This window comes from Salvelinus namaycush, chromosome 23 (assembly GCF_016432855.1).
Source record: "Salvelinus namaycush isolate Seneca chromosome 23, SaNama_1.0, whole genome shotgun sequence".
NCBI lineage: Eukaryota > Metazoa > Chordata > Actinopteri > Salmoniformes > Salmonidae > Salvelinus > Salvelinus namaycush.
In genome coordinates this window covers 24,503,952-24,529,564 of record NC_052329.1, presented here as the reverse complement: position 1 = coordinate 24,529,564, position 25,613 = coordinate 24,503,952, and the positions used below count along the sequence as shown (strand labels likewise).

The window sequence follows — 25,613 nt, the reverse complement described above, 5'->3', positions numbered from 1 at the left end:
CCTCGTCAGAGGGCAAGCTACCTGTCACTCAGCAGTAAAAACAATGCTCATCTTGATACAGAGATTATCAGTGTAGACACAGATGAGCCAGTTTCCCAGAGTCTGGCTGGAGAATAAAGCACTTTTATGCAACTGGAGGAAATATATTCTCCAAAATATCAGTCAGTGTAATGGTCATATAGGTATGGTCAAATAGCACCATACCTGTGATGGGACTGGACTGGAGGCAGGTTGTTTTGTCATTGCTATGACAGAGTTGTGATTATATAAACAGAGTTCATGTAAAGAGTAAACGGAGTCTCAGGTGTATATGAGCACTAGCTAGTCCCTGTCAGCCGACCTCATCCTGAGTGAACTATACATGCGCATAGCCTATGGGGTCATTTGCATAACAACATAAATACACACAACAGAAGTAAACTTTTGATCATGAGTTTTGGCTTAGCCCTATAAAACCTTTGGGTTTATCACATCATTTGATGGATGAGGTAACCAATAATGTAATCAATATGCTGATTACACAAGCAAATGATATATCCACCACCTCTTGTGAACTGCACAGCCCATCACTTGGATGTATGGCTCTTTCACCTACTTTCCTGCCTTAAAAGGGTAAAACTCAGCCCAACAGGACAGCATGGGCCAAAAGTCTGAGCCAAAAGTCTGGTTTATGACCTCTGTTTAAAGTAAATATGCAACGACTCAGGGAGCAGGTTTTCGTGGGATGCCCACACACAAAAAAAGTGTAACGTTAGTTTGACATGGGCAAAAAAAACTCCCCTCTATTGTCAAACTGACAGGACACTTAAAAAAAAGATGAGCAAATTATCTGAAGAGCAAAATTATCTAACGTCCACAATATAGACATATCCATTTGGGCCGCACAGTGTGGCACACTGTAGCTATTTTGGTTACTTTTCTCGTCTGCCTGAAACTCCAGCCGACACAGTTTAATCAATTGAGGACACCACTTTAACAAGCAATACTCGTGCGACCAGCAATATGTGCGCCAGCCTAGATAAATACGAGCCCAAAACAAACCAATACGGGAGTGAGAGCGCACGAGATGCTGCAGAGATGCTGCAGGGCGCTGAACCCCCTACGATGCAAACCAACGGACACATTTGGAATTGTTTTCCCGACGTTCTACTCCGATCACACCTGCATAGGCTACTTATTGGCACATTCACATTCCTAGAGACTAGATTGACTACTCACCGTGGTTGAACATTGTTGTCCTAAACCGGTTGTTGGAAGACGAATATTCCATTTTGCAATTGCAGTATGAATGAATGCTATGCCAACACTCTTCAAAGGCTCCGTTTGGGGTTTACGTGGTGTATTCCGTGTGTTTATTGTGCAGGACAATGAGGATTATGAGAGGTTTGCGACCAACCTACCCTATATTAAATGTTACACTTCGTCTTCCACTGCTGTTCCTTGCACCGATGCCTATTCTAAAGTGCAAAAACACTGAATGGCAGCTTCTGTGTGAAGCGATTTTAACAGCGCACTGTTCAGTAGCAGTACTGCCCAACCAGATTTACCGTGACGTCACGCGGCACAGCCTGCACCACCATCGGAATGAAAACAATCGCACATGGATGAGCAGGATGGATATGGTCACGTGTGCCTGAGAAATGTACCCTTCCCTCCGCAGGGAGGAAGGTTGCATTGTCAAGTTTGCATTCATTACATAATAAGAGAGTGTACATGTAGGTTAGGCTATATTGGGGCGGTAGGTAGCCTAGTGGTTAGAGTGTTAGGCCAGTAACCGAAATAATGCTGGATCAAATCCCCGACCTGACAAGGTAAACATCTGCCGTTCTACCCCTAAACAAGGCAGTTAACCCACTGTAGGCCGTCATTGTAAATAAGAATTTGTTCTTAATTAACTGACTTGCCTAGTTAAATACAATAAAAACTAGCCCGACGGTTCGATTCACACTAACTTATTCCATGCTCTGTCGTTCGCTACATACGAAACGAACGTCTGAGGGCGTGGCATAGTGTTTGGCCGGAGCAAGGAGTCTGGGTAGCCAGTGTGGCACAATTAATGTCTTATTTTGGATAGTCTATTGACATTTTATAATGACTGCTTCTTCATAACATTTTCAATAATGGATATTAAATACTTAATTATCAATCACAGCTGCTCACCAGGAACACGATTACTGTAGCTGAATAAAATGTCTTAGAGCAGGACTAGAACAAAAGCATACACACAGTGGCTTTCCAGGAGGCATGGCCATCTCTACTGTGTAGGAAAATATAACCTGTTGGTAGAAGAGAAAAATGTTTTTTCAGCTATTCAGGTCATTTGAAATGAGTTAATTCTTGAGCGCAAAAGCAAAATGTATTAATTACATTAAGTCATACAGTAGCCTACTTAACTTCAGTGAGAAAATGAAAGTATCGCACTGAGGTGATGTCTGATGTCTGTGTATGCAATGTGCCTCCATTGCATACACAATCTCCTCCTCCTCCAGTAGTACTTTTTTGTATAGTAGTCATATCAAATGTAAAGGATATAAATAATTATACAATAAATCACACACTGATCAATTTCATTAAAGGAGCAACACGTTTATTCCAGCTGTGATGAAATACAGTGGTCCTCTAGGGTTCTCAATGTTCACGTTCAGGATTAAAGTGCAGAAAAGTTCACAGCTTGTGTTGTTTTTGTTTTTTAAATAAAAGGAAAATAAAATGAACCATAATCCCTAAGATATCAAAAATGGAGAAATATGGAAAATATAAATATGAAATAGAACAAGAGGAAAATCTCATAATAAAACAAAATATCAGCAAGGATGTTAAATCCATTCATTATCATCAGGTTTGAATTTTACACAAAAAAATCAGTTCAAACAAACGCGTTTCGAGTCGTTGGCAAGGCTAGCTTTAAAACAAAGGCACAGCATATTGTTCAGCGGTAAGGATCCTTTGCAAAGAAGTGCTGCTGACACATTCTCATCCATACACATGCTTGACAATGTGGCTTTGACATACACGGTGATACATATTTACAAACATGGCAAAGTCCCATACATACTTCAATTGAATTCCCATACATGCCCATTGATAAACACATTAGCAGAAGTTGTGCATAAGAGAGATATTTTCTGTACTGATTTATACATTGACAGGTAGGTAGAGGACTGCATGCTCATTGGAGGCTTATTGTACTACTGTGATTTTGGTGATTGAATAGGCCAGTAAGTATACCCTTTTCACACAACTGAGCCGATTCCATGACAAGCCAAACAGATGTGCACTACACTGGCCTTGTTTCACATCCACCCATGTTTCTGGAATTGTTTTGGAAAGGAAGATATCTAGCCAGCTCAATACTGTTCGGGTCGGCACAATAATGTGAAAAAGGCACCGTACAAGTGCTCTCTTTTGATGACAGACTAACCGTGGTTTAACCCTTTCTGGACATCACAGTAAGGTGAAACAGTCAAGAAGACACAGAACTTAATTCACAAAGGATCGGTCTATAGGCAGCAGACAGACCATGGTTATCTCATCCTCTCTGTAGCAAACTAGAAGAATTTTAACTAACAAGGCTGAATAGTTTGGACAATTAGAAGGTAGGCCTGTGAGGTATCTCTTTTGAACCCCTCAATGTTGCATGTACCATGTTTTTAAAGTTGAGGATATGTGTGAAATGAGAACCAAGTTAGACACAGACATGCTATGACATTAGAGTTATCTAATAATCAATACCTGCAGGCATCAGAATGGACACCTAACTCTGGTTTGCTACAAAGAAGGAATAATTTCCCAGGACACATTTACAATTTAATTGAAAGGCTCCATCAGTGACTTGCATTCATATTATCAACCGTCATTTTAGTTCTTTATCACAAGTAACCCAAAATTGAAAGTGCAAATCAAAGTACTCAAATCTATACAAAAAGATTTCAGTCATTATATATAAAAAGTGATGCTGTGTTTTTTAAATTTCTTTTGTCTTTTTTCCTGTCTCTGTCTGTACACTCTTTCCTGTCTCTGTCTGTACACTCTTTCCTGTCTCTGTCTGTACACTCTTTCCTGTCTCTGTCTGTACACTCTTTCCTGTCTCTGTCTGTACACTCTTTCCTGTCTCTGTCTGTACACTCTTTCCTGTCTCTGTCTGTACACTCTTTCCTGTCTCTGTCTGTACACTCTTTCCTGACTCTTTCTTTCTTTCCTTTTTTTCCTTTCAATCACAATTTTAGCTTTAAAATGAAAAGAATAGCTTGGTTTTACAGCAGAAGTGATCGCAATAGCAAGTACACCATGCAGCTCATCTTCAAATAGGAAAAGAGGGAATAGAGAAAATGTTTGATGGAAAAAGAACACGCGTGAGAGAATGAGAGTGACAATGTGTTCAAGAGAAAGATTCACATACAGTGAAAGAGATTATTTTCAAGAGAGTGTAGTATGAGATGCATAACGACAGACATACAATATAGATATTATTTACAGCTAGCAGTTTGTGTGTAAACAGAGGGCCTCCCATAGGGAGTTCCATGTAGAGGAGACTTGTATTGTGACTAAGTTTGTCTCCATGTACTGTAGGACTGAGAGAGGCTTGTGGTCAGAGAGACACTATGATGTGACTGTCTGGCTGTCTCCAACTTCCACAACACATCCACCCTGCTATGGATGACTAAAGAGCTCTATAGTAACAACTAACAAATTATCCTCAATTTCTTTTGAGAACAATAAACGGTAAATGTGGCTTGGCATATAATGCCAAACTACATAACCTTAATTTTGTGACTGTGTTGATTCTCTTGTTATGATTGCATTCAATTGAGGCGATACCCACAGAGTAGTTATATCCAAGGTCATAGTCAGGGCACTCTCTGGAGTCTAGACCAGATCAAAGGCTGATGTAAACAAAATAACTTGATATGCAGAGAGGAGACGACGGGAGTAAATGGGACACATCTTGTGAGAATGCTTACACTTACAGTGATGGTCGGTAGGAGTGAGCTAGGACCCTAAGATGCTCTCTTACTTCGCATTAACTTCCTAAAAGCCCCCTACCACTGTCTGTCACCATGGCAACCCGAGGCAGGAAGTCATCATCCCTGTCGAAAGTTATCTGCTCCATATCAGCTACCACTGCCTGACTTTTCTTATTCTCCTTCATTTCAACAGGTAGCCCAATAAAAATATGGCAATGTAGCATACATTATAAGTATACAAAATATGTCTGTACATTTAGAATATTTAAAACATTTACAATATGATATTATCACCGGCTATATACATTGGGTGGGTTGAGTTTGAATACATAAGATTTCACCTCGACGTGAACGAGAAGGAAAAAGAGAGTAATAAACTCATATGAAATGGAAAAATGTACGAAAGGTATGAAAGAAGTTTACCTCAAAGTCAAGTCAGTGCTGCACAGTGAGAGAAGGAACAGTCATTCATGGACCATGTGTTCTACACTACCAGGGGCATCACTTTCAGAATGCATCCCAAATGGCACCGTATAGTGCACTACTTTGGTAATACACTTTAGGAACTGGTCTTAAGCAGTGCACTATAAAGGGAATAGGATGCCATTTGGGACACACATGTCACCAGTAGAGGGGGAGAGGAGGAGACAACAGACAAGGCTTACTGGACACAGACAGGGCTATTTACAGTCATGCAGTGTTTAAAAAGCTTTTTGTTTATGCTCAAAAGCCTTTGCTCGATTATATTGTACATCTGGATTGTGTATCTCAACTTATGTGTTTCGTATTATCCACATAAAAGGCCCCTTCCTTTAGCATTTCAAAAAGTGGTTTTGATATCATCAAATTAAATCAAACCAAAGTCACACAGAGGAATACTTTTCAAACACATGATATTGTACAAATACTCTGGAGGAGGGACACCTACCAATGAGGCTGAAGCATCTTCTTTTTTTTTTAAGAGACTGAAAGAGATCTGAAAATGCTTGAACACCATCTCAATAAGATAAAGATGACATGAGTGTTAAGATGGATGATTTCACAGCTGGGATTGACTGATACTGCTAGCTAGCAGTTACCAGCCTGACATTCAGTTAAGGTACAGCAATCATGAGACTGAAGCTATGGTAGTGGTAATGGTAGTCTGAGTGAGTCTCTCTTGGTTGGAGTTGAATGAGTGAGTGCCTTTAGGCAAGGCTGGCTTTTACCTTCCTCGGTTCCCCCTGAGTCTATACAGCCTATCAACAGCCCACTGTTAGCCTATATGACCACTGACTGCTGTGGCATGAGGAGGTATGTACAGAGCTCCTGCCTCACCCCTCCCTGGACAATGCAATGCAACTACTCCATTGCCAGAGGCTCTACTACCCTCCTCAATGACCACCATAACCCCCTCTCTCTGCCCACTCTCATGGGCTGAGACCAGCAGCATTCCACTCTGTTACAGATCCCTTCTACTCCGGAGTCTCGGGGTGTGGGGGCAGGCCGTTCTCGGACCGCATGGCGGTGCAAGCCATGGTGGGGGCGGTGTGGTTTCCCCAGAACGCTTTGTGTAGCGTGTCGAGCTCGGACACCACCGGCAGGCGGATCTCCAGGTGCATCTTCAGGTTCTCCAGCCACCCCTCCAACTTGGTGAAGGCGGGGCTACAGACAGAAGAGCCAATCAGTCATAGGTTAGTGATGTCAACCTAGATCACATAAGTCAGTTACCATGGCAGCAATGGGACAGGAGACTTATAATAAACCAACACTCAACATGTATAGTATTATCAAACAATCAAAGTTAGAATACAGTTCACACTCATAAGTAACTTTATAGACAAATACCTGGAAAAGTGTTCCTGTTTACATAATCCGTGTACAGAAAGTAAACTTTAGTAATCTACACCCCAAAAAATCTCACACAGCATGGTGATACATGACTCAGGTCAGTGTCAGACTACACACTCACCGTTTCTCAGCATCCAGGTCACAGCAGAGGGCAGCCATAGGGAAGAAGGCTGGGGGACAGTCTGGAGGACAGAAGTGCTCTAAGAAGCCTGTCACATTCAGCCCAAAGTCATGGGCCCTGGGCAAGTAGTCTGGGTCTGCATTCACCCTACCAATGATCTGGAGGTAGGAGGTAGGGAGAGGTAGAGGTAGAGCGAGAGAAAGAAAGAAAAAGAGAGCGAGATAGAAAGCGAGGGAGTGAGGGAGAGGTACACAGTAAGGAAAGGGCAAAAGACACTGTTGTATATGCTAGGGCAACAACCTCAGACTAGTTATAACACCAGTTATGAAGCTGGATCATTAGTCATAAACTAATATCAGACATCACGACTGCTCGCCAGATTCTCATTTTATTATACATTTTTTATTTATTTAACCTTTATTTAACTAGGCAAGTCAAGAAGAAATTCTTATTTACAATGACGGCCTAACCCGGCCAAACCCTAACCGGGATGACGCTGGACCACATGCGCGCCGCTTTATGGGACTCCCAATCATGGCCAGTTGTGATACAGCCTGGAATTGAACCAGGGTCTGTAGTGATGCCTCTAGCAATGACATGCAGTGCCTTACACCACTGCGCCACTTGGGAGGGCCTACAGATGTAAGATCTTAATTCGATCACTCTTTTGTTGCTGAGATTTTTTATGCACTGTAGGAAATGCAATAGAACTTTGTGATTGACATAAATTCACTGGAAACCCACACTAACAGATCGTTATATTAACATTATTTCACTTTCCATGTAGCCTGCTTTTGGCCAGCTTATGGCCTAGCCACCAATCAAACAACATTATGGACTAACCGTTCAAATCCTGTTGCTGCAGGATTATTTTGCTGTGACAATATAGGTGAAATGAAGATCCTACATGTACATCTGACTTACTGTTGTGAGACTCCAGGCCCAGGGGTAAGGGAGTCCACAATAACAGAGTATACCAATCATAGAGGGACTGAGGGTATGCCCAATGGGCCCCAAGGGACCACCAAACGGCGTCAGATCAGCTAGCTAGACTACAGGTAGCCCCAGTCCCTATCAGTCACCCACCACTTAAAGAGAATTTCCCCTCTGTAATCCTGCCTCTGTTGAGTCCCTGCCTAATGACATCCATGTGGAGATAGACTCACTGCATCTCTGACAACAGAGTAGTTCAACACAGTGCTGCTAGGACCAACCCTAATGGTTACCATGCTGCTTGGTCTCTCTATTTTAACATAACTCAAAAGGATTTAATGAGGAATATGAATACTTTCGACTATTTTACTTTCTCAGCAGCAGGGATTACGTTCATATTCTGCTGTCACGGGCACTCACCTCACAAAGCATGATCCCGAAGGAAAAGATGTCCACCTTTTCATCATAGCTTTTCCCTGTGAGAGAAGACACTCGTGAGGCTATTGGTTTCAGAGTACTGACATAATGTATTACAGTATGTGGAGTTGAAACAACTGAAGAATTCACATCTTTCTGTTTAAAAGCCATATGGTTGTCATTCGATTTAAATGCAATTCAAGCAATGGTTAAAATAGATCGACCCTGAACCAGTGGTGTAAAGTACTTGAGTAAAAATACTTTAAAGTAGTACCTAAGTAGGTTTTGGGGTTATGTGTACTTTACTATTTATATTTTTGACAACTTTTACTTTACTACATTCCTAAAGAAAATAATGTACTTTTTACTCCATACATTTTCCCTGACACCCAAAAGTACTAGTTACATTTTGAATGCTTAGCAGGACAGGAAAATGGTCCAATTCACACACTTATCAAGAGAACAATCCTGGTCATCCCTACTGCCTCTGATCTAGCGGACTCACTAAACACACATGCTTCGTTTGTAAATAATGTCTGAGTGTTGGAGTGTGCCTTTGGCTATGTGTAAATAAAAATAAAAACAAGAAAATGGTGCCATCTGGTTTGCTTAATAAAAATAATTTGAAATGATTTATACTTTTACTTTTGATACTTAAGTATATTTAAAACCAAATACGTTTACTCAAGTAGTATTTACTGGGTGACTTTCACTTTTACTTGAGTAGATTTCTATTAAGGTATCTTTACTTTTACTCAAGTATGACAATTGGGTACTTTCTCCACCACTGCCCTGAATACACACACACACGCACACACGCCTACACACACACCAACATACCGTGGATCATCTCCGGGGCCATCCAGTAGGGGTTGCCCACTACAGTGTATCTCTTCCTGCGGTCAGGTTTCTTCTGCAGGAGACTCTTGTCCTGGATCTTGTCTTCCACCATCAGCCGAGCCAGCCCAAAGTCTGCCACCACCACACTGTTATTCTGCAGGGAGACAGAGAGGGGACAAACAGAGCAGACAGAGTTACATCTAGTACAACACAATACTAACAACACCAGCCCAAAGTCTGCCACCACCACACTGTTATTCTGCAGGGAGACAGAGAGGGGACAAACAGAGCAGACAGAGTTACATCTAGTACAACACAATACTAACAACACCAGCCCAAAGTCTGCCACCACCACACTGTTATTCTGCAGGGAGACAGAGAGGGGACAAACAGAGCAGACAGAGTTACATCTAGTACAACACAATACTAACAACACCAGCCCAAAGTCTGCCACCACCACACTGTTATTCTGCAGGGAGACAGTTAGGGGACAAACAGAGCAGACAGAGTTACATCTAGTACAACACAATACTAACAACACCAGCCCAAAGTCTGCCACCACCACACTGTTATTCTGCAGGGAGACAGAGAGGGGACAAACAGAGCAGACAGAGTTACATCTAGTACAACACAATACTAACAACACCAGCCCAAAGTCTGCCACCACCATACTGGTATTCTGCAGGGAGACAGAGGACACACAGACAGAGTCACATCTACTGCATGACAATACTTAGAATACCAAACACACTGCAAACCTACCTACAAGACTATACATCTTACCACAGACATAAAGACAAATGCCAGTTGGAGAGAGAGAGAAAGGTAGAGAGGGCACACTCAACAACATAGAGGAATAAAGAGAGTGAATACTATGACTGTTGACTTTGAGAGGTAAAAACACAGACAGACAGGAAGACAGTGTGTCAGTGAGATAACACCTGTCAATACAGAATACCCCAGAGATCCCAGACTAGTCACCTGCTTATTCAGGTTCAATATAACACTATCAGATCTCCGGGTTAGTGTTTTATCAAATACTGTACAGGACATAGGAATCCTCATCCTGGTCTGTTTATCTAATACATTAGGACACAATATCTTTATCCAGTGTTTTCTTCAAAATGGATGTTTACCTTGTCAGTTCATAGAAATTGATATATTTTCTACCTTCTATTTGAACAGGTCTAGGTGAAGAAGTGTACAGTACATGGCATGTCACTAGTCCTGTAAGGCCTCTGATTTAAGAAGGGCGGCTCTACTGTCCAGTACTTTACCCTAACAAAGGTTTCTCTGTTTTCTAACGTCAAGGAATCTCCATTGTCACATCTCTCTCAACGAGAGACAAACCTGTATGTGATCTAGACATACAGGTGCAAAGTCTTAATCCTCAAAGAAAACACACACCCTTTAGAGAGAACACACCTAACATCTATTTACTCACCTCTCTGACAAGACAGTTGTATGAGTTCAGGTCGCGGTGGATTATGTTCATGGAATGCAGATATGACTGGAAGATGGAGAGAAGAGAGAGGGATGGAAAGAGAGAGAGAGAAAGAAAACAAGAGTTAGGTATTAAGCCTAAACCTCAAACCAGTGCCTAGTGGAACAAATGTGCATTGTTGTTGCTCCTTCTCTCAAACCCTTTTCAGAGTAAAGCCTTTGTAAATTCACTAATCTACAGTCATGTGCTATATTCATCACTGTAAACCCAAATCAAAGGCAACACACTATGACTACCCATGATGCCTTAATCCAGAAGGAATTCAAGATGTAATTTTCATATAGGGAAATTCTTCTACACATGATCAACACTGCTGTTACACTTCCTCTAGATCTCCACTAGAGGGCAGTGTGAGCATGGTTAGTTTGACTGCACTGTCTGTTATTCTATTCACCACCACTGCACTGCAGTTTCTCTGACTGCAGCAGTGAGCCCATGGTGCCCTGGTCCTGAAAAGACCCATTCTAGAGGCATTCTATACATTCTATTAGGCATGGATCATTCACTCACCATTCCTGCAGCGATGTCTTTAGCAAAGCTCACTCTCTGGTTCCATGGGTAGTTGGTGTCCTGTTAGTAAGACAAAACAAGGATAGAATCAGACTCTGGATGTTTCACAGAACATAAACACCAGTGATTAAAACTAAAGAGAGGTTCTCTAATCCTAATCCTGTATCCTCTGATGAATCTGAGACACAATGTACAACACGCAACTATGCACTCATGGGGACACACAGCCACCCAACCACACAAGCTGGTGCGGTGGCACACCCATACAGAAGTGCATGCAACAAAGTACTACAATCCTACACAGAAAGACACACACACACACACACACACACACACACACACACACACACACACACACACAGCACCGTTACCATTTTCTTGATTATCTCCCTCAGGGTTCCTCCTTTGATGTACTCTGCGATGAAGTTGAGTCTCTTATCTTTGTAGAGGACACCGATGAACTTCAGCACGTTCGGGTGCTCCAGACAACGCATCACCTTCACCTGGAGAGGGAGGAGGGTACACCTTTTAACCTGTTTTGGCTGCAGGGGCAGTATTGAGTAGCCAGATAAAAGGTGCCCATTTCAAACGGCCTCGTACTCAATTCTTGCTCGTACAATATGCATATTATTATTACTATTGGATAGAAAACACTCTCTAGTTTCTAAAACCGTTTGAATTATATCTGTGAGTGAAACAGAACTCATTCTGCATCAAACTTCCTGACAATAAGTGGAAAGTCTGAAATTGAGGCTCTGTTCCAGGGGCTGCCTATTAAAGTCCATGTTATTTATTAGTTTAGATGCACTTCATACGTCTTCCACTAGATGTCGACAAGGAGTGAGAGAAGAAATGGACTGTGTAACTTGATCTGGACTCGAATTACAGCTCATGGAATGACGTGTCCTCCATTTCCTGTTTTCAGGAAGGCGCGAAGAGGGACATGGATTTGCCTTTTGAAAAGCTGTCGTTATAGGCGACTACTATCTCCGGCTTTGATTTTATTTGATACATGTGACCATATCATCGTAAAGTATGTTTTTTCAATATAGTTTAATCAGATTATTGAATTTTTTTGATGAAACATTCTGATGAAAGATCAGCAAAAGTAAGAAACATTTTATGATGCTATTTCATATATCTGTCGTACATGTGAAGTAGTCGTCGGCGCCCAACTTTTGGGTACTCTAGTTATACCGAAGCTGGATGTCGTAATGAAGTTATTTTTTAGAATTCTAACACTGCGATTTCATTAAGAACTAATGGATCTATCATTTCCTATACAACATGTATTTTTTAGTTATGTTTATGAATAGCTATTTGGTCAGAATATGTGTCAGAAAAAGTGTCAGAAAAATATCTGGACGTTGTGGAAAAAGTAGCTAAGTTAGCACAATGTATAACCATTGATTTCAGCTCTAAATATGCACATTTTCGAACAAAACATTAGTGTATGTATAACCTGATGTTATAGGACTGTCATCTGATGAAGAATATCAAGGTTAGTCAAAAATTATATATCTTTTACTGGTTTGTTACGATCGCTAACTTTTACTGCTGGGAAATGGCTTGTGTTTCTGGCTATTGTGGTAAGCTAATATAACGCTATATTGTGTTTTCGCTGTAAAACACTTAATAAATCGGAAATATTGGCTGGAATCACAAGATGCCTGTCTTTCATTTGCTGTACACTATGTATTTTTCAGAAATGTTTTATGATGAGTAATTAGGTATTTGACGTTGGTGTCTGTAATTATTCTGGCTGCTTTCGGTGCAATTTCTGATTGTAGCTGCAATGTAAACTATGATTTATACCTGAAATATGCACATTTTTCGAACAAAACATAGATTTATTGTATAACATGTTATAAGACTGTCATCTGATGAAGTTGTTTCTTGGTTAGTTTGGTTGGTTCTTGGTTAGTTAGGTTGGCTTTGTGCATGCTACCTGTGCTGTGAAAAATGTCTGTCCTTTTTTGTATTTGGTGGTGAGCTAACATAAATATACGTGCTGTTTTCGCTGTAAAACATTTAAAAAAATCGGACATGTTGGCTGGATTCACAAGATGTGTACCTTTCATTTGCTGTATTGGACTTGTTAATGTGTGAAAGTTAAATATTTAAAAAAATATATATTTTGAATTTCGCGCCCTGCACTTGAGCTGGCTGTTGTCATATTGTGGGCGGCCTCGGGCTTGCAGCCAGAAGAAGTTTTAAGTCTTGGAAGTTATTTTTGGTTTAAATGTTAGTTATTGTCCTAGCCCTGACTCCTCATAAAGACCCATCATCTAGGAGCTGGGGGGAGTGGTTGTGTTGTGTGGGTTTAGTAAAGGCAGTATTTAGTTAAATGAACTGGGTGGGTAGCTAGATAATTAGTGAAAGACCTAGACCTCCTTGTCTCCCGCCCTGAGGGTCTCTGTGAGATAGAACTTCCTCCTTCCAGACCTTGATTTTAGTCTATAACCATTTCTTCCTGGTCTAAAACATACAAGATGTCTCCTCTCCTGTCATTAACTTGACATAATTGTAACAAGAAAGAGGAGTAATACGTGGTTATTACAGCCTCCCAGAGCGAGACGAACTGATTAGCTCCTAAAGCAGGTACACATTACATAAGCTACTGTGAAGTCAAGGAAAGGAGAAAACTCTTTAAAGGCTATGATTTAAAATGGCCACCAAGGCCAAAAAGGCCAACGGTTTTAAAAAGCACCCCTCATAGCCTAATTAGGGTGGTGTACTTTTTACAAGCTGTAGGGGTGTGTATGACGATCATCTAAACATGACATTCAGAGTTTGACAAACTGCATTCTGTGGTAAACCTAGCCCAGGAGGGTTAACAATAGTGGCCAGGGTTGGAAACATGGTAGGTGATCTCTGTCAGTAAACTAAGCCAAAGCATTGTTATTGATGATACATGTGCTGTAGACACATAGCACAGGATTGTATTGTTCTTAGAAGAAGTGGGAGCTCTTTGGGACAAGCACAAAGTTTGTCATTGACTGTGGTCGTTCAAATCATTGGAGTAAGAGAAAGAGATGGATGGTGTGCCTTCATAAACCGTTAATATATAAGACCAATTTAAAATCTTCTGAAATCATTCTTAAGCAAATTGAATTTAGAATATGAATGTATCTCCTGAATTGATCCCGTTGAACCCTGATGGTGACACATCAACAAAGGCAAAAGAAGTCAAGGGTCAAATAGAGTAATGTCACCCACCTCTTTTAGGAATGTCATCTGTGTCTCGTCATCAAAACGAATCAACTCCTTCATCACCATCACCTCCCCTGTCTCTCTGTGGGTCACCTGCAGAAACACACACAGCGTGATGTCATCAGCCTGCGCCACAGGGCATGGGGACACTTTCCGTTCAAAGCTAATTTCACCCCAACAGGCAACGTCTGGGAATTTGTTAAGAACTGTTAAGGTATAAAAACTCTGGATATATGTTGTCCCCCTCTCAAAGCTGATATTTGCTCCCTGCTTGAATGCATCTTCCAAGCAGCAGATGCAGACATATAGGCTACTGTACATTCTGTAAAACATCTCAATGCTGCCATCTTCTGGAACTTTTGAATACAGAATATATTGCTCCTACGCAGTAATATTTGACACACATTTAGTAGTGTGAAGTGTGATTTTTAAGGTGTTGGAACTGTCCCCCAAAATGAGTTGCTTTTCCAAGGTCATCTTTAACAAAGAGGACAGTTGAACAGACAATGGCCACGTCATACCCAAGTCATCAGTCAACAAATCAAAACCAGAGTGTGTAGAGGTTGGTGTGTTTACCTTGATGGCCTGTCCAAAGCAGCCTTTTCCGAGCACCTCTCCATGGATGAGGTCTGAGGGCCGGAAGATCCGGTGCATTCGACTGTTGGAGACAACCCGCAGTGACTCGGAGCGGTTAAAGTCCTTCCTCTGAGAGAGAGGGGACGCTGCGTTACTGGAGCACGGAGACTTATCAATACTGTAGCTTCGCCTGGAGAGAGAGGGCCGAGAGGAAGATAGAGAAACAGAGAAAGAGAGAGGGAGAAAGAGATAAAATAAGAGCGAGGGAGTGAGTGAGAGGCAGAGAGAAGGAAAAAGAGAGAAAGATGGAACAGGTGGAGAAGCAATCATCAGTCAGTCTCACAGTATAACTGACGCGCATCCATATTGTGTTTCACAGTGTTAAATGGTACTGCCAACCCTGTCATAAGGCACCATTCTAGCAGCAATTGTTGTTATAGACTAATTAGGAAATGGGAGCGACAGCATGACTGCAGTTACATATGTAATTGCTCATCCATTTCACTGAAGAACTGAAGTTCCTTGAAATTTTCCGGATTGACTGACCTTCAATAACGTAATAATGGACTGTCGTTTCTGTTTGCTTATTTGAGCTGTTCTTACCATAATATGGACTTGGTATTTTACCAAATAGGGCGATCTTCTGTATATAACCCCTACCATGTCACAACACAACTGATTGGCTCAAACGCATTAAGAAGGAAAGAAATTCCACAAATTAAGGTTGAACAAGGCACACCTGTTAATTGAAATGCATTCCAGGTAACTACCTCATGAAGCTGGTTGAGAGAATGCCAATAGTGCGCAAAGCTGTCATCAAGGCAAAGGTGTCTACTTTGAAGAATCTAAAATATATTTTGATTTGTTTAACACTTTTTTGATTACTACATGATTCCATATGTGTTATTTCATAGTTTTATTTATTTATGATTATTTTTTATTTCACCTTTATTTAACCAGGTAAGTTAGTTGAGAACAAGTTCTCATTTACAACTGCGACCTGGCGACACAAACAACAACAAAGAGTTACACATGGAATAAACAAGCGTACAGTTAAAGTTAATAACACAATAGAAAAAAAAGAAAGTCTATACTGTATACAGTGTGTGCAAATGGCGTGAGGAGGTAAGGCAATAAATAGGCCATAGTGGCAAAGTAATTACAATTTAGAAAATTAACACTGGAGTGATAGATGAGCAAATGGTGATGTGCAAGTAGAAATACTGGTGTGCAAAAGAGCAGAAAAGTAAATAAAAACAATATGGGGATGAGGTAGGTAGATTGGGTGGGCTACTTACAGATGGGCTATGTACAGCTGCAACGATCGGTTAGCTGCTCAGATAGCTGATGTTTAAAGTTAGTGGGGGAAATATAAGTCTCCAGCTTCAGCGATTTTTGCAACTCGTTTCAGTCATTGGCAGCAGAGAACTGGAAGGAAAGGCGACCAAAGGAGGTGCTGGCTTTGGGGATGACCAGTGAGATATACCTGCTGGAGGGCGTGCTACGGGTGGGTGTGGTTATTGTGACCAGTGAGCTGAGATAAGGCGGAGCTTTGCCTAGCATAGACTTATAGATGACCTGGAGCCAGTGGGTCTGGCGACGAATATGTAGCAAGGGCCAGCCGACTAGAGCATACAGGTCGCAGTGGTGGGTGGTATAAGGGGCATTGGTGACAAAACGGATGGCACTGTGATAGACTGCATCCAGTTTGCTGAGTAGAGTATTGGAAGCTATTTTGTAAATGACATCGCCGAAGTCGATGTAGGATAGTCAGTTTTACGAGGGTATGTTTGGTGGCGTGAGTGAAGGAGGCTTTGTTGCAAAATAGGAAGCTGATTCTATATTTAATTTTGGATTGGAGATGTATAATATGAGTCTGGAAGGAGAGTTTACAGTCTAGCCAGACACCTAGGTATTTGTAGTTGTCCACATATTCTAAGTCAGAACCGTCCAGAGTAGTGATGCTAGTCGGGCGGGTGGGTGCAGGCACCGAACGGTTGAAAAGCATGCATTTGGTTTTACTAGCGTTTAAGAGCAGTTGGAGGCCACGGAAGGAGTGTTGTATGGCATTGAAGCTCGTTTGGAAGTTAGTTAACACAGTGTCCAAAGAAGGGCCAGATGTATACAGAATGGTGTCTTCACTATTATTCTACAATGTAGAAAATAGTAAAAATAAAGAAAAACCCTTGAATGAGTAGGTGTGTCCAAACTTTTGACTGGTACTGTATGTCTAAAATGTGTTGAGTACACGTTGAATGCTTTTATTTATGTATACATCTCATTTAGTTGAAGATTTCATATAAATCTGTATTTTGTTGCGTAATTCTTTCCTTTTCTATTCATACTGTATTTGAGGTTCAAATAAAACAAAACACCATGACTACAACAGCCTGTATTTGTGCGCCTGTAAATGTCACAGAGATTAGTCCTTACGTGATCATGCGTGAGCGCAGGTTGTTGATATCTGGGTGTGGGGGCTGAGTGATGGGGAGGATGGGGCTTGGACCGTCAGACAGGGGGGTGGTCAGGGGTCCGCCCACTGTCTCACCCTCTAAACCCCCCTGGTCGTGGGGGTCGTGCTCTATGGTCAGCTGGAGCAGACGACTGGTCTCCTGGATGAGCAGGTCAATCTGGTGGAGCGGAGGAAAAATATGATCAGTGTAGCATTAGCATGTAGCATAACATATAGAATGTAGAATAGCATATAGCATAACATGTAGTAGAGTGTTGATGTTTCCCCTTAGTGTCTATCAACTCCATGCTCTGATGCAGTAGATTAAACAAAAGTAAGGACTTAAACTTGGATCTTGTAACATCAAGACTCAAATTTCATTAACATCTAAAATCAATGTCATTGATGTCTATCAGCAACACAAGTAAAGAGATGTCAGTTAGGTTACCTCATCGAGAGGAACATTCCTGATGGGTGTTCCGTTGATCTCCAGGATCCGGTCTCCGACATGTATGGAGTTCTTCACATCTGGACTGATCAACTCAGAGTCCACCCTGGAGAAGGAATGAGAGAACAGCGATAAGCAGTTGTAAATAGAGTTGAAGTCGGAAGTTTACATACACCTTAGCCAAGTACATTTAACTCAGTTTTTCACAATTCCTGACATTTTATCCAAGTAAAAATTCCCTGTTTTAGGTCAGTTAGAATCCCCACTTTATTTTAAGAATGTGAAATGTCAGAATAATAGTAGTGAGAATGATTTTTTCAGCTTTTTTTTTTTCTTTCATCACATTTCCAGTGGGTCAGAAGTTTACATTCACTCAATTAGTATTTGGTAGCATTGCCTTTAAATTGTTTAACTTGGGTCAAACGTTTCGGGTAGCCTTCCACAAGCTTCCCACAATAAGTTGGGTAAATTTTCACCCATTCCTCCTGACAGAGCTGGTGTAACTGAGTCAGGTATGTAGGCCTCCTTGCTCGCACACGCTTTTTCAGTTCTGCCCACAAATTTTCTATGGGATTGAGGTCAGGGCTTTGTGATGGCCACTCCAATACCTTGACTTTGTTGTCCTTAAGCCATTTTGTCACAACTTTGGAAGTGTGCTTGGGGTCATTGTCCATTTGGAAGACCCATTTGCGACCAAGCTTTAACTTCCTGACTGATGTCTTGAGATGTTGCTTCAATATATCCACATAACTTTAATTCCTCATGATGCCATCTATTTTGTGAAGTGCACCAGTCCCTCCTGCAGCAAAGCACCCCCACAACATGATGCTGCCACCCCCGTGCTTCACGGTTGGGATGGTGTTCTTCAACTTGCAAGTCTCCCCCTTTTTCCTCCAAACATAATGATGGTCATTATGACCAAACAGTTCTATTTTTTTCCCCATCAGACCAGAGGACATTTCTCCAAAAAGTACGATCTTTGTTCCCATGTGCAGTTGCAAACTATAGTCTGGCTTTTTAATGGCGGTTTTGGAGCAGTGGCTTCTTCCTTGCTGAGCGGCCTTTCAGGTTATGTCGATATAAGACTCATTTTACTGTGGATATAGATACTTTTGTACCTGTTTCCTCCAGCATCTTCACAAGGTCCTTTGCTGTTGTTCTGGGATTGAGTTGCACTTTTCGCACCAAAGTACATTCATCTCGAGGAGACACAACGTGTCTCCTTCCTGAGCGGTATGATGGCTGCGTGGTCCCATGGTGTTTATACTTGCGTACTATTGTTTGTACAGATGAACGTGGTACCTTCAGGCATTTGGAAATTGCTCCCAAGGATGAACCAGACTTGTGGAGGTCTACAAAAAAAATTCTCAGGTCTTTGCTGATTTCTTTTGATTTTCCCATGATGTCAAGCAAAGAGGCACTGAGTTTGAAGGTAGGCCTTGAAATACATCCACAGGTACACCTCCAATTGACTCAAATGATGTCAATTAGCCTATCAGAAGCTTCTAAAGCCATGACATCATTTTCTGGAATGTTCCAAGCTATTTAAAAAGGCACAGTCAAATTAGTGTATGTAAACTTCTGACCCACTGGAATTGTGATACCTTAAATTATAAGTGAAATAATCTGTCTGTAAACAATTGTTGGAAAAATTACGTGTCATGCACAAAGTAGATGTCCTAACCGACTTGTCAAAACTATAATTTGTTCACAAGAAATGTGTGGAGTGGTTGAAAAACAAGTTTTAATGACTCCAACCTAAGTGTATGTAAACTTCCGACTTCAACTGTAGATTTAACCTCGATATCCATCTTTCTCCCAGTCCATTAGCCGAGTGATTACATCATAAGTCTAGGAAGTATGACAATGTGAGACTTTAGAAAATCTAGCATGTACAGAATGGTATACTGGTCCACTGGAAAGATAGAAGACAGAACAGCGTACATACACACTGCTAGATCCTTTCCATCCCTTTTGTTGTACAAGGACATGGGTATAGTATTTAATCTACACTTGATTTAAATAACAATGTCCTCATTTTCCCTCACTTCCATTCTGAGCCTTCCATGCTGAGTCTCTGACTTCCATGTCTCCCATTCAGTCATCTCCCATCCTTCCGTTAGCCTCCCGATCCATCTCCCTCCCTCCCTCCCCCACTCCACCCCCCTTCCCTCCCCCACTCCATCCCCCTTCCCTCCCCCACTCCATCCCCCTTCCCTCCCCCACTCCATCCCTCCCTTGGTGTATTTATTACAATTCTATTCAATAGTTAATTAAACCAGGAAGTCCCACTGAGATAAGGAATACTCTTTTCCATCTCTCTCCCTTTCCCACCATATCTCAACCCACCATCACTCCTACACCCCCACCCTTTCTCTATACTCACTGTGATACCCTGACAGTGCGTTCGGGGCCGTAGCCGTTGGGGCTGACAGGCTGGTTGATGGCGACTGAGATCCCTCTCCGCCCGTCTTTGGAGGCTGGGATGGACACCAGGGTCACCGTGTGGGGAATCCTGGCGCATGGTGAGTCTGGCAGGGACACCGGCGTCACGATGGTCCGGTAGTAACAGAGGCCACTGTTGAGGGAGAAAGGGGAGAGAGAGGCAGGGGGAGGTCAGCATAGATAGAACAGAAAAGTGTACGAATATCCGTAAAGCAATATTAATACGGAGAAATAGGAATGCAAATGTGATTTGTTCTTACACAATGTCATGTACGCATATTACACATTTTATTTTGGACATAAGTGACAATTTACATTTCTGTGTGCATCACCTGATAGAATTAAATAATATTTTAACATCGTGCCAGAATGTCAAGTGGCAGAATAATGATCTAGTCAGCCTCCCATCACACACACACTTCCATTCAGAGCTGACAGCACAATGACTGCTTTGTATTTCAACATCCCTTCCTCCCTCCTCGTGTCAGTGTGTGTGTGTCATACAGTACCCACTTCCTCACCTCATGTCAGTTGTTTTTCTATCCACCACTACTGTTATTTCCACATTTCTAGTTCTGCTTTAGGCTACAGTGGCCAGGCTGCACAGCAATGGTGTTACTGTAATAACGTTATGAACAAATTATAACCTCTCATCTCGATGATAAATAATGCCCTTCCCTTGAGTCTGCTGAATCTCTACACCCTACTATTATGTATGAAGACCATTTTATAAATACATTTTATGATCGTTATAATGTACCAGTATAGTTTGGACCTCTCCACCAGTGCATAGGTGTCTCCGTCTCCAATGAAGGCTCTGCAGTTCAGACAGGTGAAGCATTCTGGATGGTACTTCTGTTCCCCTGCGACCTGGAGGACACACACAGAGGGAGAGTTAGGTTGGATTCTTAGGTAGGGTTAAGAGTCAGCTAAATAACACAACCTTTATTTCAGCAGGTTGGTCAATTGCGATCCAAATTATTCTCTTGCAATGACCACCTGACCAAGACGGAAAAGCAAGGCAAAGAGAAATCTACAAAACACAACGGAAGGTCAAACAAAGCAAAGAGAATATACTACAAGTCAACTACAAGTTCACTACTTGTTCAGGTCAGTAGATGCATCACATCACAAAACCAGCAATAAACAGAGCAACAAACTAGGGCAGATGCAGGTTAACCAGTGCAAGTAGGGCTAGATTGCTGTGGTTGATATCATCGTTATTAGCTTCCGGTTAGTTTCTATCTAGCGCTATCCAATCACTGGCAGAAGCATAGAGCTGATAATTGAATAACGGCCAAAAACAGCACAACCAACGACCAGATTAATGTAACAGCCAGAGTTAAATTACCGACCAGTACCAGATTTGTAAACGAACAGATACCACATTCACACATGCTCCTTATAGATGCTTAACGTAGTAACCAGGCAAATTGGTCTAAAATGGTCCCACTTGAGAAAGCTTTTGGCACAGGGTTTACTGGTAATCGATTGAAAGATGTCAGATTCCCACTAGAGGCTGATTTACACATGGAATGCTAATCTATACATAAAATCCCCCCAGGTAAAATTACCTTAAATGCAAATGACCAACATCGCTGGTTGGACAGGTCTAGCAGGGCTTTATTTAAACAAGAAACTGGTGACCTCATAGCTCCTCAGAGACAGAGGTTGAAGACCTCTCTCTCTCTCGCTCTGCTCTGATCAGAGGCACTCAAGAACTGCAATGATCTGCAATTCAAATTCCACTGGGGGGGAGTTTTCAGTTTTCTGGGATGAACAAAGAATAGTAATCTATGAAATATGAAGGGGAAAAAAAGAAGAACAATTCAAGGGGGGATTTTTCAGACACTATTAAGGAAACTTTAAAATAATACTGCTCTTATGAGTTTGGAAAATACCCCCCTGCTGAGCCCTTCGAGGCTTCCACTGCTGCAAGCCTCATAAAAATGTACATGTGGCACTAGCAATTCCCTTTAAGAGTGGCACAGTGGTCGACAATATAGATAAAACAGAAAAAACTAAATTCCTGGTAATCAATAAAATCTACAGCCCTGTGTCTACCCTGCCCCCCAGGGAGCGTTCCCATGGAAACCAGAGAGAGAGAGAGAGAGAGAGAGAGAGAGAGAGAAATGGGAGAGAGAGAAATGGGAGAAATAGGTTGACTCCCTGACCTAATTGTGTACCTTTTGAATCCTGGTTGTTCATGTTAACAGAGCAGATGGACTCAGATAGTGAATGAGAAGAGAGAAGGTAATGACTGTGTAATTGGCTTCCATTAGCTCTGGAGCAGATGGAACACAGAATGAGTTGGTAAAGAGAAGCAGCCTCAGGGGCTTGGTGAGTCACAGTCACTGTATTTTGCAGTAGAGTAGGGAGGGTAAAACATGGGCTGTAAACAATGATAAGTGTCTGAGTTCTTTATGTCAGTTATGATCACAGTGTGTGTAAACACCACATCACAGGCACTCAGGGGGAGGAGGTGAAATTATAACGAAGTACAATGAATTATAATTGAAGTACAATGAATGATGAAAGATAGGGGTCAAAATGTCTTCTAGTTGATAATGAATAAGCATACGCTGTAATGTCAACCATGCTATCCTTGTGTTAAGGTATGATATAGAGTAAAGTAAAATAGTAGAATATGCATGTGTTTGTGTGTGTGTGCGTCTGCACAGAACATTGGCCAGCGTTACCTAGCGTTGATTTTTCAGTAACATTTCTAGTGGTGATTCAGGTGTTGAATTAACTCTGTAAGTGAACCCCAGTGTTGGTGTTAACCAGTGTTAAACCAAAAGCACGGCCAACATTAGCATATTTCCCAGCATGCTCTATTGCAGGTAGATTTTTTGAATTGCTTGTTTCAATATCTATGTTTTTGCATGGATATTGATTGATTGATCATATGCTACTCAAATATAAATAACATACATTTTTCTAAACTAATCCAATCTATTACTTTATTGCCAAGTGTAGGTCCAAGAGGCTCCTAAATAGCTTCTACCCCCAAGCCATAAGACTAACAGCTAATAAAATGGCTACCCAGACTATTTGCATTGCCGGTGCACCGGTGCGCCCTGCTTATTAATTATTTGCTATTCTTATCTCTTACTTTGTTTTTTAGGTATTTTCTTAAAACTGCATTGTTGGTTAAGGGCTTGTAAGTATTCGGCGCATGTGACAAATAACATTTTATTTGACTTGATTTATTGAAATGGTTGTTCCAGTTTAGATAGTTTAGGTAGTCTCATATCTTAATCTTCCCAACCCGGCAGTCATTCTGAATACAGGTTGCGGCATTCATGTTGGATATTCCCACTCGGGTTGGATTCCAATAGGAATTACAGAATTAGTCACATCATAATGTGACTTGCAGGCCTGAAAACCATGAGTTTCAGGCCACTGTATAGGGTAAAACTAGGCCCTCAAAATAAGGCCTTATTAAATACTTGTTGTATTTAGTTAAATAATACTTTTTTTCTGACAATATATTCACTTAGGATCTCACTTAGTGGAGGCCACTGAACTGAAAATGGATGAATGCAATAACCATGTCTTTGTCATGAACAAATACACTAAGCGGTGTGTTAATTTAACACTGCAAAGTGTGGGCCTGTATAGACACTGGACCAGTGACACATTTAACACTATCAGTGTTGATTTAACACTGTAGAATTGTGTGTGTGTGTGTAGCAGGCAGTGGCCAGTCTCAGGTGTGAGCCCCCGCGTGGAGGAGAGGAAGAACATCTGGACGTAGAGGAAGAGACAGTGTGACGCCTGCCACTCGGACACTGTGGCTGCTGCCATTTGTCGACCCCCGACACTTCTTTCCTACACACAAACACATCTCTCCAACCACATCTGACAACTGACAGCTGCTACTGCCGCACACACACAAAAAAAAAACAGAGCAGAAAGAGAGAGAAAAAGAGAGAGAAAGAAAAGATAGAGACGCTAACAATAGCCCTGTACGTCTCTTATGGGTGGAATGTTCTATTATCTTTCTGTCACTGCTAACTTAGTTCATTTACAATTACTCAGAACGAAACTATGTGGCATGAGACCACCTGATCTGGAAATTCCAAGAAACCTGCCCAAAACATTGGTTAAAAATCTTCCATTTACAAATGAGCGGGGATAACTTACAGCACATACTGTAACTACCCACAGCTGGTCTCTCCCCCGCCCTCTGTAGTCATGCGTATGTGTGTGCATAAGAGAGCAGTGTGGCTTGGCATGTGGCGCACACAGGACCTCTGTGACAACAATCCAAATTATCAGCAAGTTTCCTTTGGTAACAGTGAGGGGGCGGACAGTACCCAGGAAGAACTGGGTCGGTCGCCATGGAGAAGCATCTGGAAACAGTGTGTTGGTCTGTTACCATGGTGAGCTCCTATAATGAACACTAACTGCACCAGCTGGGGACTTGTGATGAAGATACAGTGGTGAGAAATGTAACTCATCTCAAAATAGAAAGCAGGAACCTGCCTGAAACTACTCATGTATACAACAAATATATAAACTTTAAGTGTAACGACCAATAAGTTGGGAGGCTAATCCGTTTAGTGGTGTGTGTGTTTTCAGACAGCCTATGGAATGTGTATGGCCCCTGTTGGACCAATCAGAGGTATTTATGACCCTCTGGTGTCACTATGATACTCTCAGGTTCTCTGGTGTAAACAACAGATGAGGGGGAATTCTCCATATTGAGTTTAGGTCATTTTCAGTTCCCAAAACTATTGCATCTTAGTTTTTTTAGGATTCATTCTAAAAGGTTGAGTCCAACCTTGTAAACTAGGGGAATTGGAGCCAATGCTACAGTATATTCTAATATCCATACTAGCATACCATTTAGAATGCTTGCCCATTGCCCACTACATTGCTTATTAGTGTGGTGGATATTGGAACTTTAGCCGGTTGTTGACTTCTGTTTCCTGTATGGACTTCTGTTGTTGGAATTTATATGTTTAAATGAATGATTAGAATACTCCACCCTGAAACCATATAATTGTATGAAATTGACTAGAATCATAAAGTTATAATTAATGATGTGTGTAGTTTTAGTCAGTAAAACAATATGTCTCTACAGTGTCTAAAACACAGACTGTCTGAGCAAGATTCGGTGCCGACCTTGGCTGGGGGGCCACTGAGAGTACTTCCCAGGGTCTCCCTATCTTGAGGGAGGACTGGGAGTGATTCTCACGGACTCCACTAATCTTTGTCAGCTGGGTAGCAGGACAGTATGTGCGTAGGACACCTACTGTTTGTGTGCAAATGTATGTGCGTATGAATTCTGTTTGTGTGCAAGAGTATGTGCGTAAGGAGCTAGTATAAAATGAATGGTTTTGTACAACTAA

At 41.6% G+C, this 25,613-nt stretch overlaps 1 protein-coding gene across 1 annotated transcript in view; it reads right to left on the bottom strand.

Moving 5' to 3' along the window:
- Positions 1 to 4,131: 4,131 nt before the first annotated feature.
- Positions 4,132 to 25,613, bottom strand: part of LOC120018563 (LIM domain kinase 1-like) — a 97,571-nt gene continuing 76,089 nt past the window's right edge. The window contains exons 3-15 of the mRNA XM_038961777.1: positions 21,014 to 21,123; positions 20,195 to 20,386; positions 17,809 to 17,914; positions 17,342 to 17,538; positions 14,909 to 15,098; positions 14,339 to 14,425; positions 11,491 to 11,622; positions 11,120 to 11,179; positions 10,550 to 10,615; positions 9,106 to 9,259; positions 8,269 to 8,324; positions 6,916 to 7,073; positions 4,132 to 6,608 (exon numbers count right to left, since the gene is read on the bottom strand). Of these exons, the coding sequence (XP_038817705.1) occupies positions 6,419 to 6,608; positions 6,916 to 7,073; positions 8,269 to 8,324; positions 9,106 to 9,259; positions 10,550 to 10,615; positions 11,120 to 11,179; positions 11,491 to 11,622; positions 14,339 to 14,425; positions 14,909 to 15,098; positions 17,342 to 17,538; positions 17,809 to 17,914; positions 20,195 to 20,386; positions 21,014 to 21,123 (1,698 nt within the window). The 3' untranslated portion in view covers positions 4,132 to 6,418. The remainder of the gene's footprint in view (positions 6,609 to 6,915; positions 7,074 to 8,268; positions 8,325 to 9,105; positions 9,260 to 10,549; positions 10,616 to 11,119; positions 11,180 to 11,490; positions 11,623 to 14,338; positions 14,426 to 14,908; positions 15,099 to 17,341; positions 17,539 to 17,808; positions 17,915 to 20,194; positions 20,387 to 21,013; positions 21,124 to 25,613) is intronic.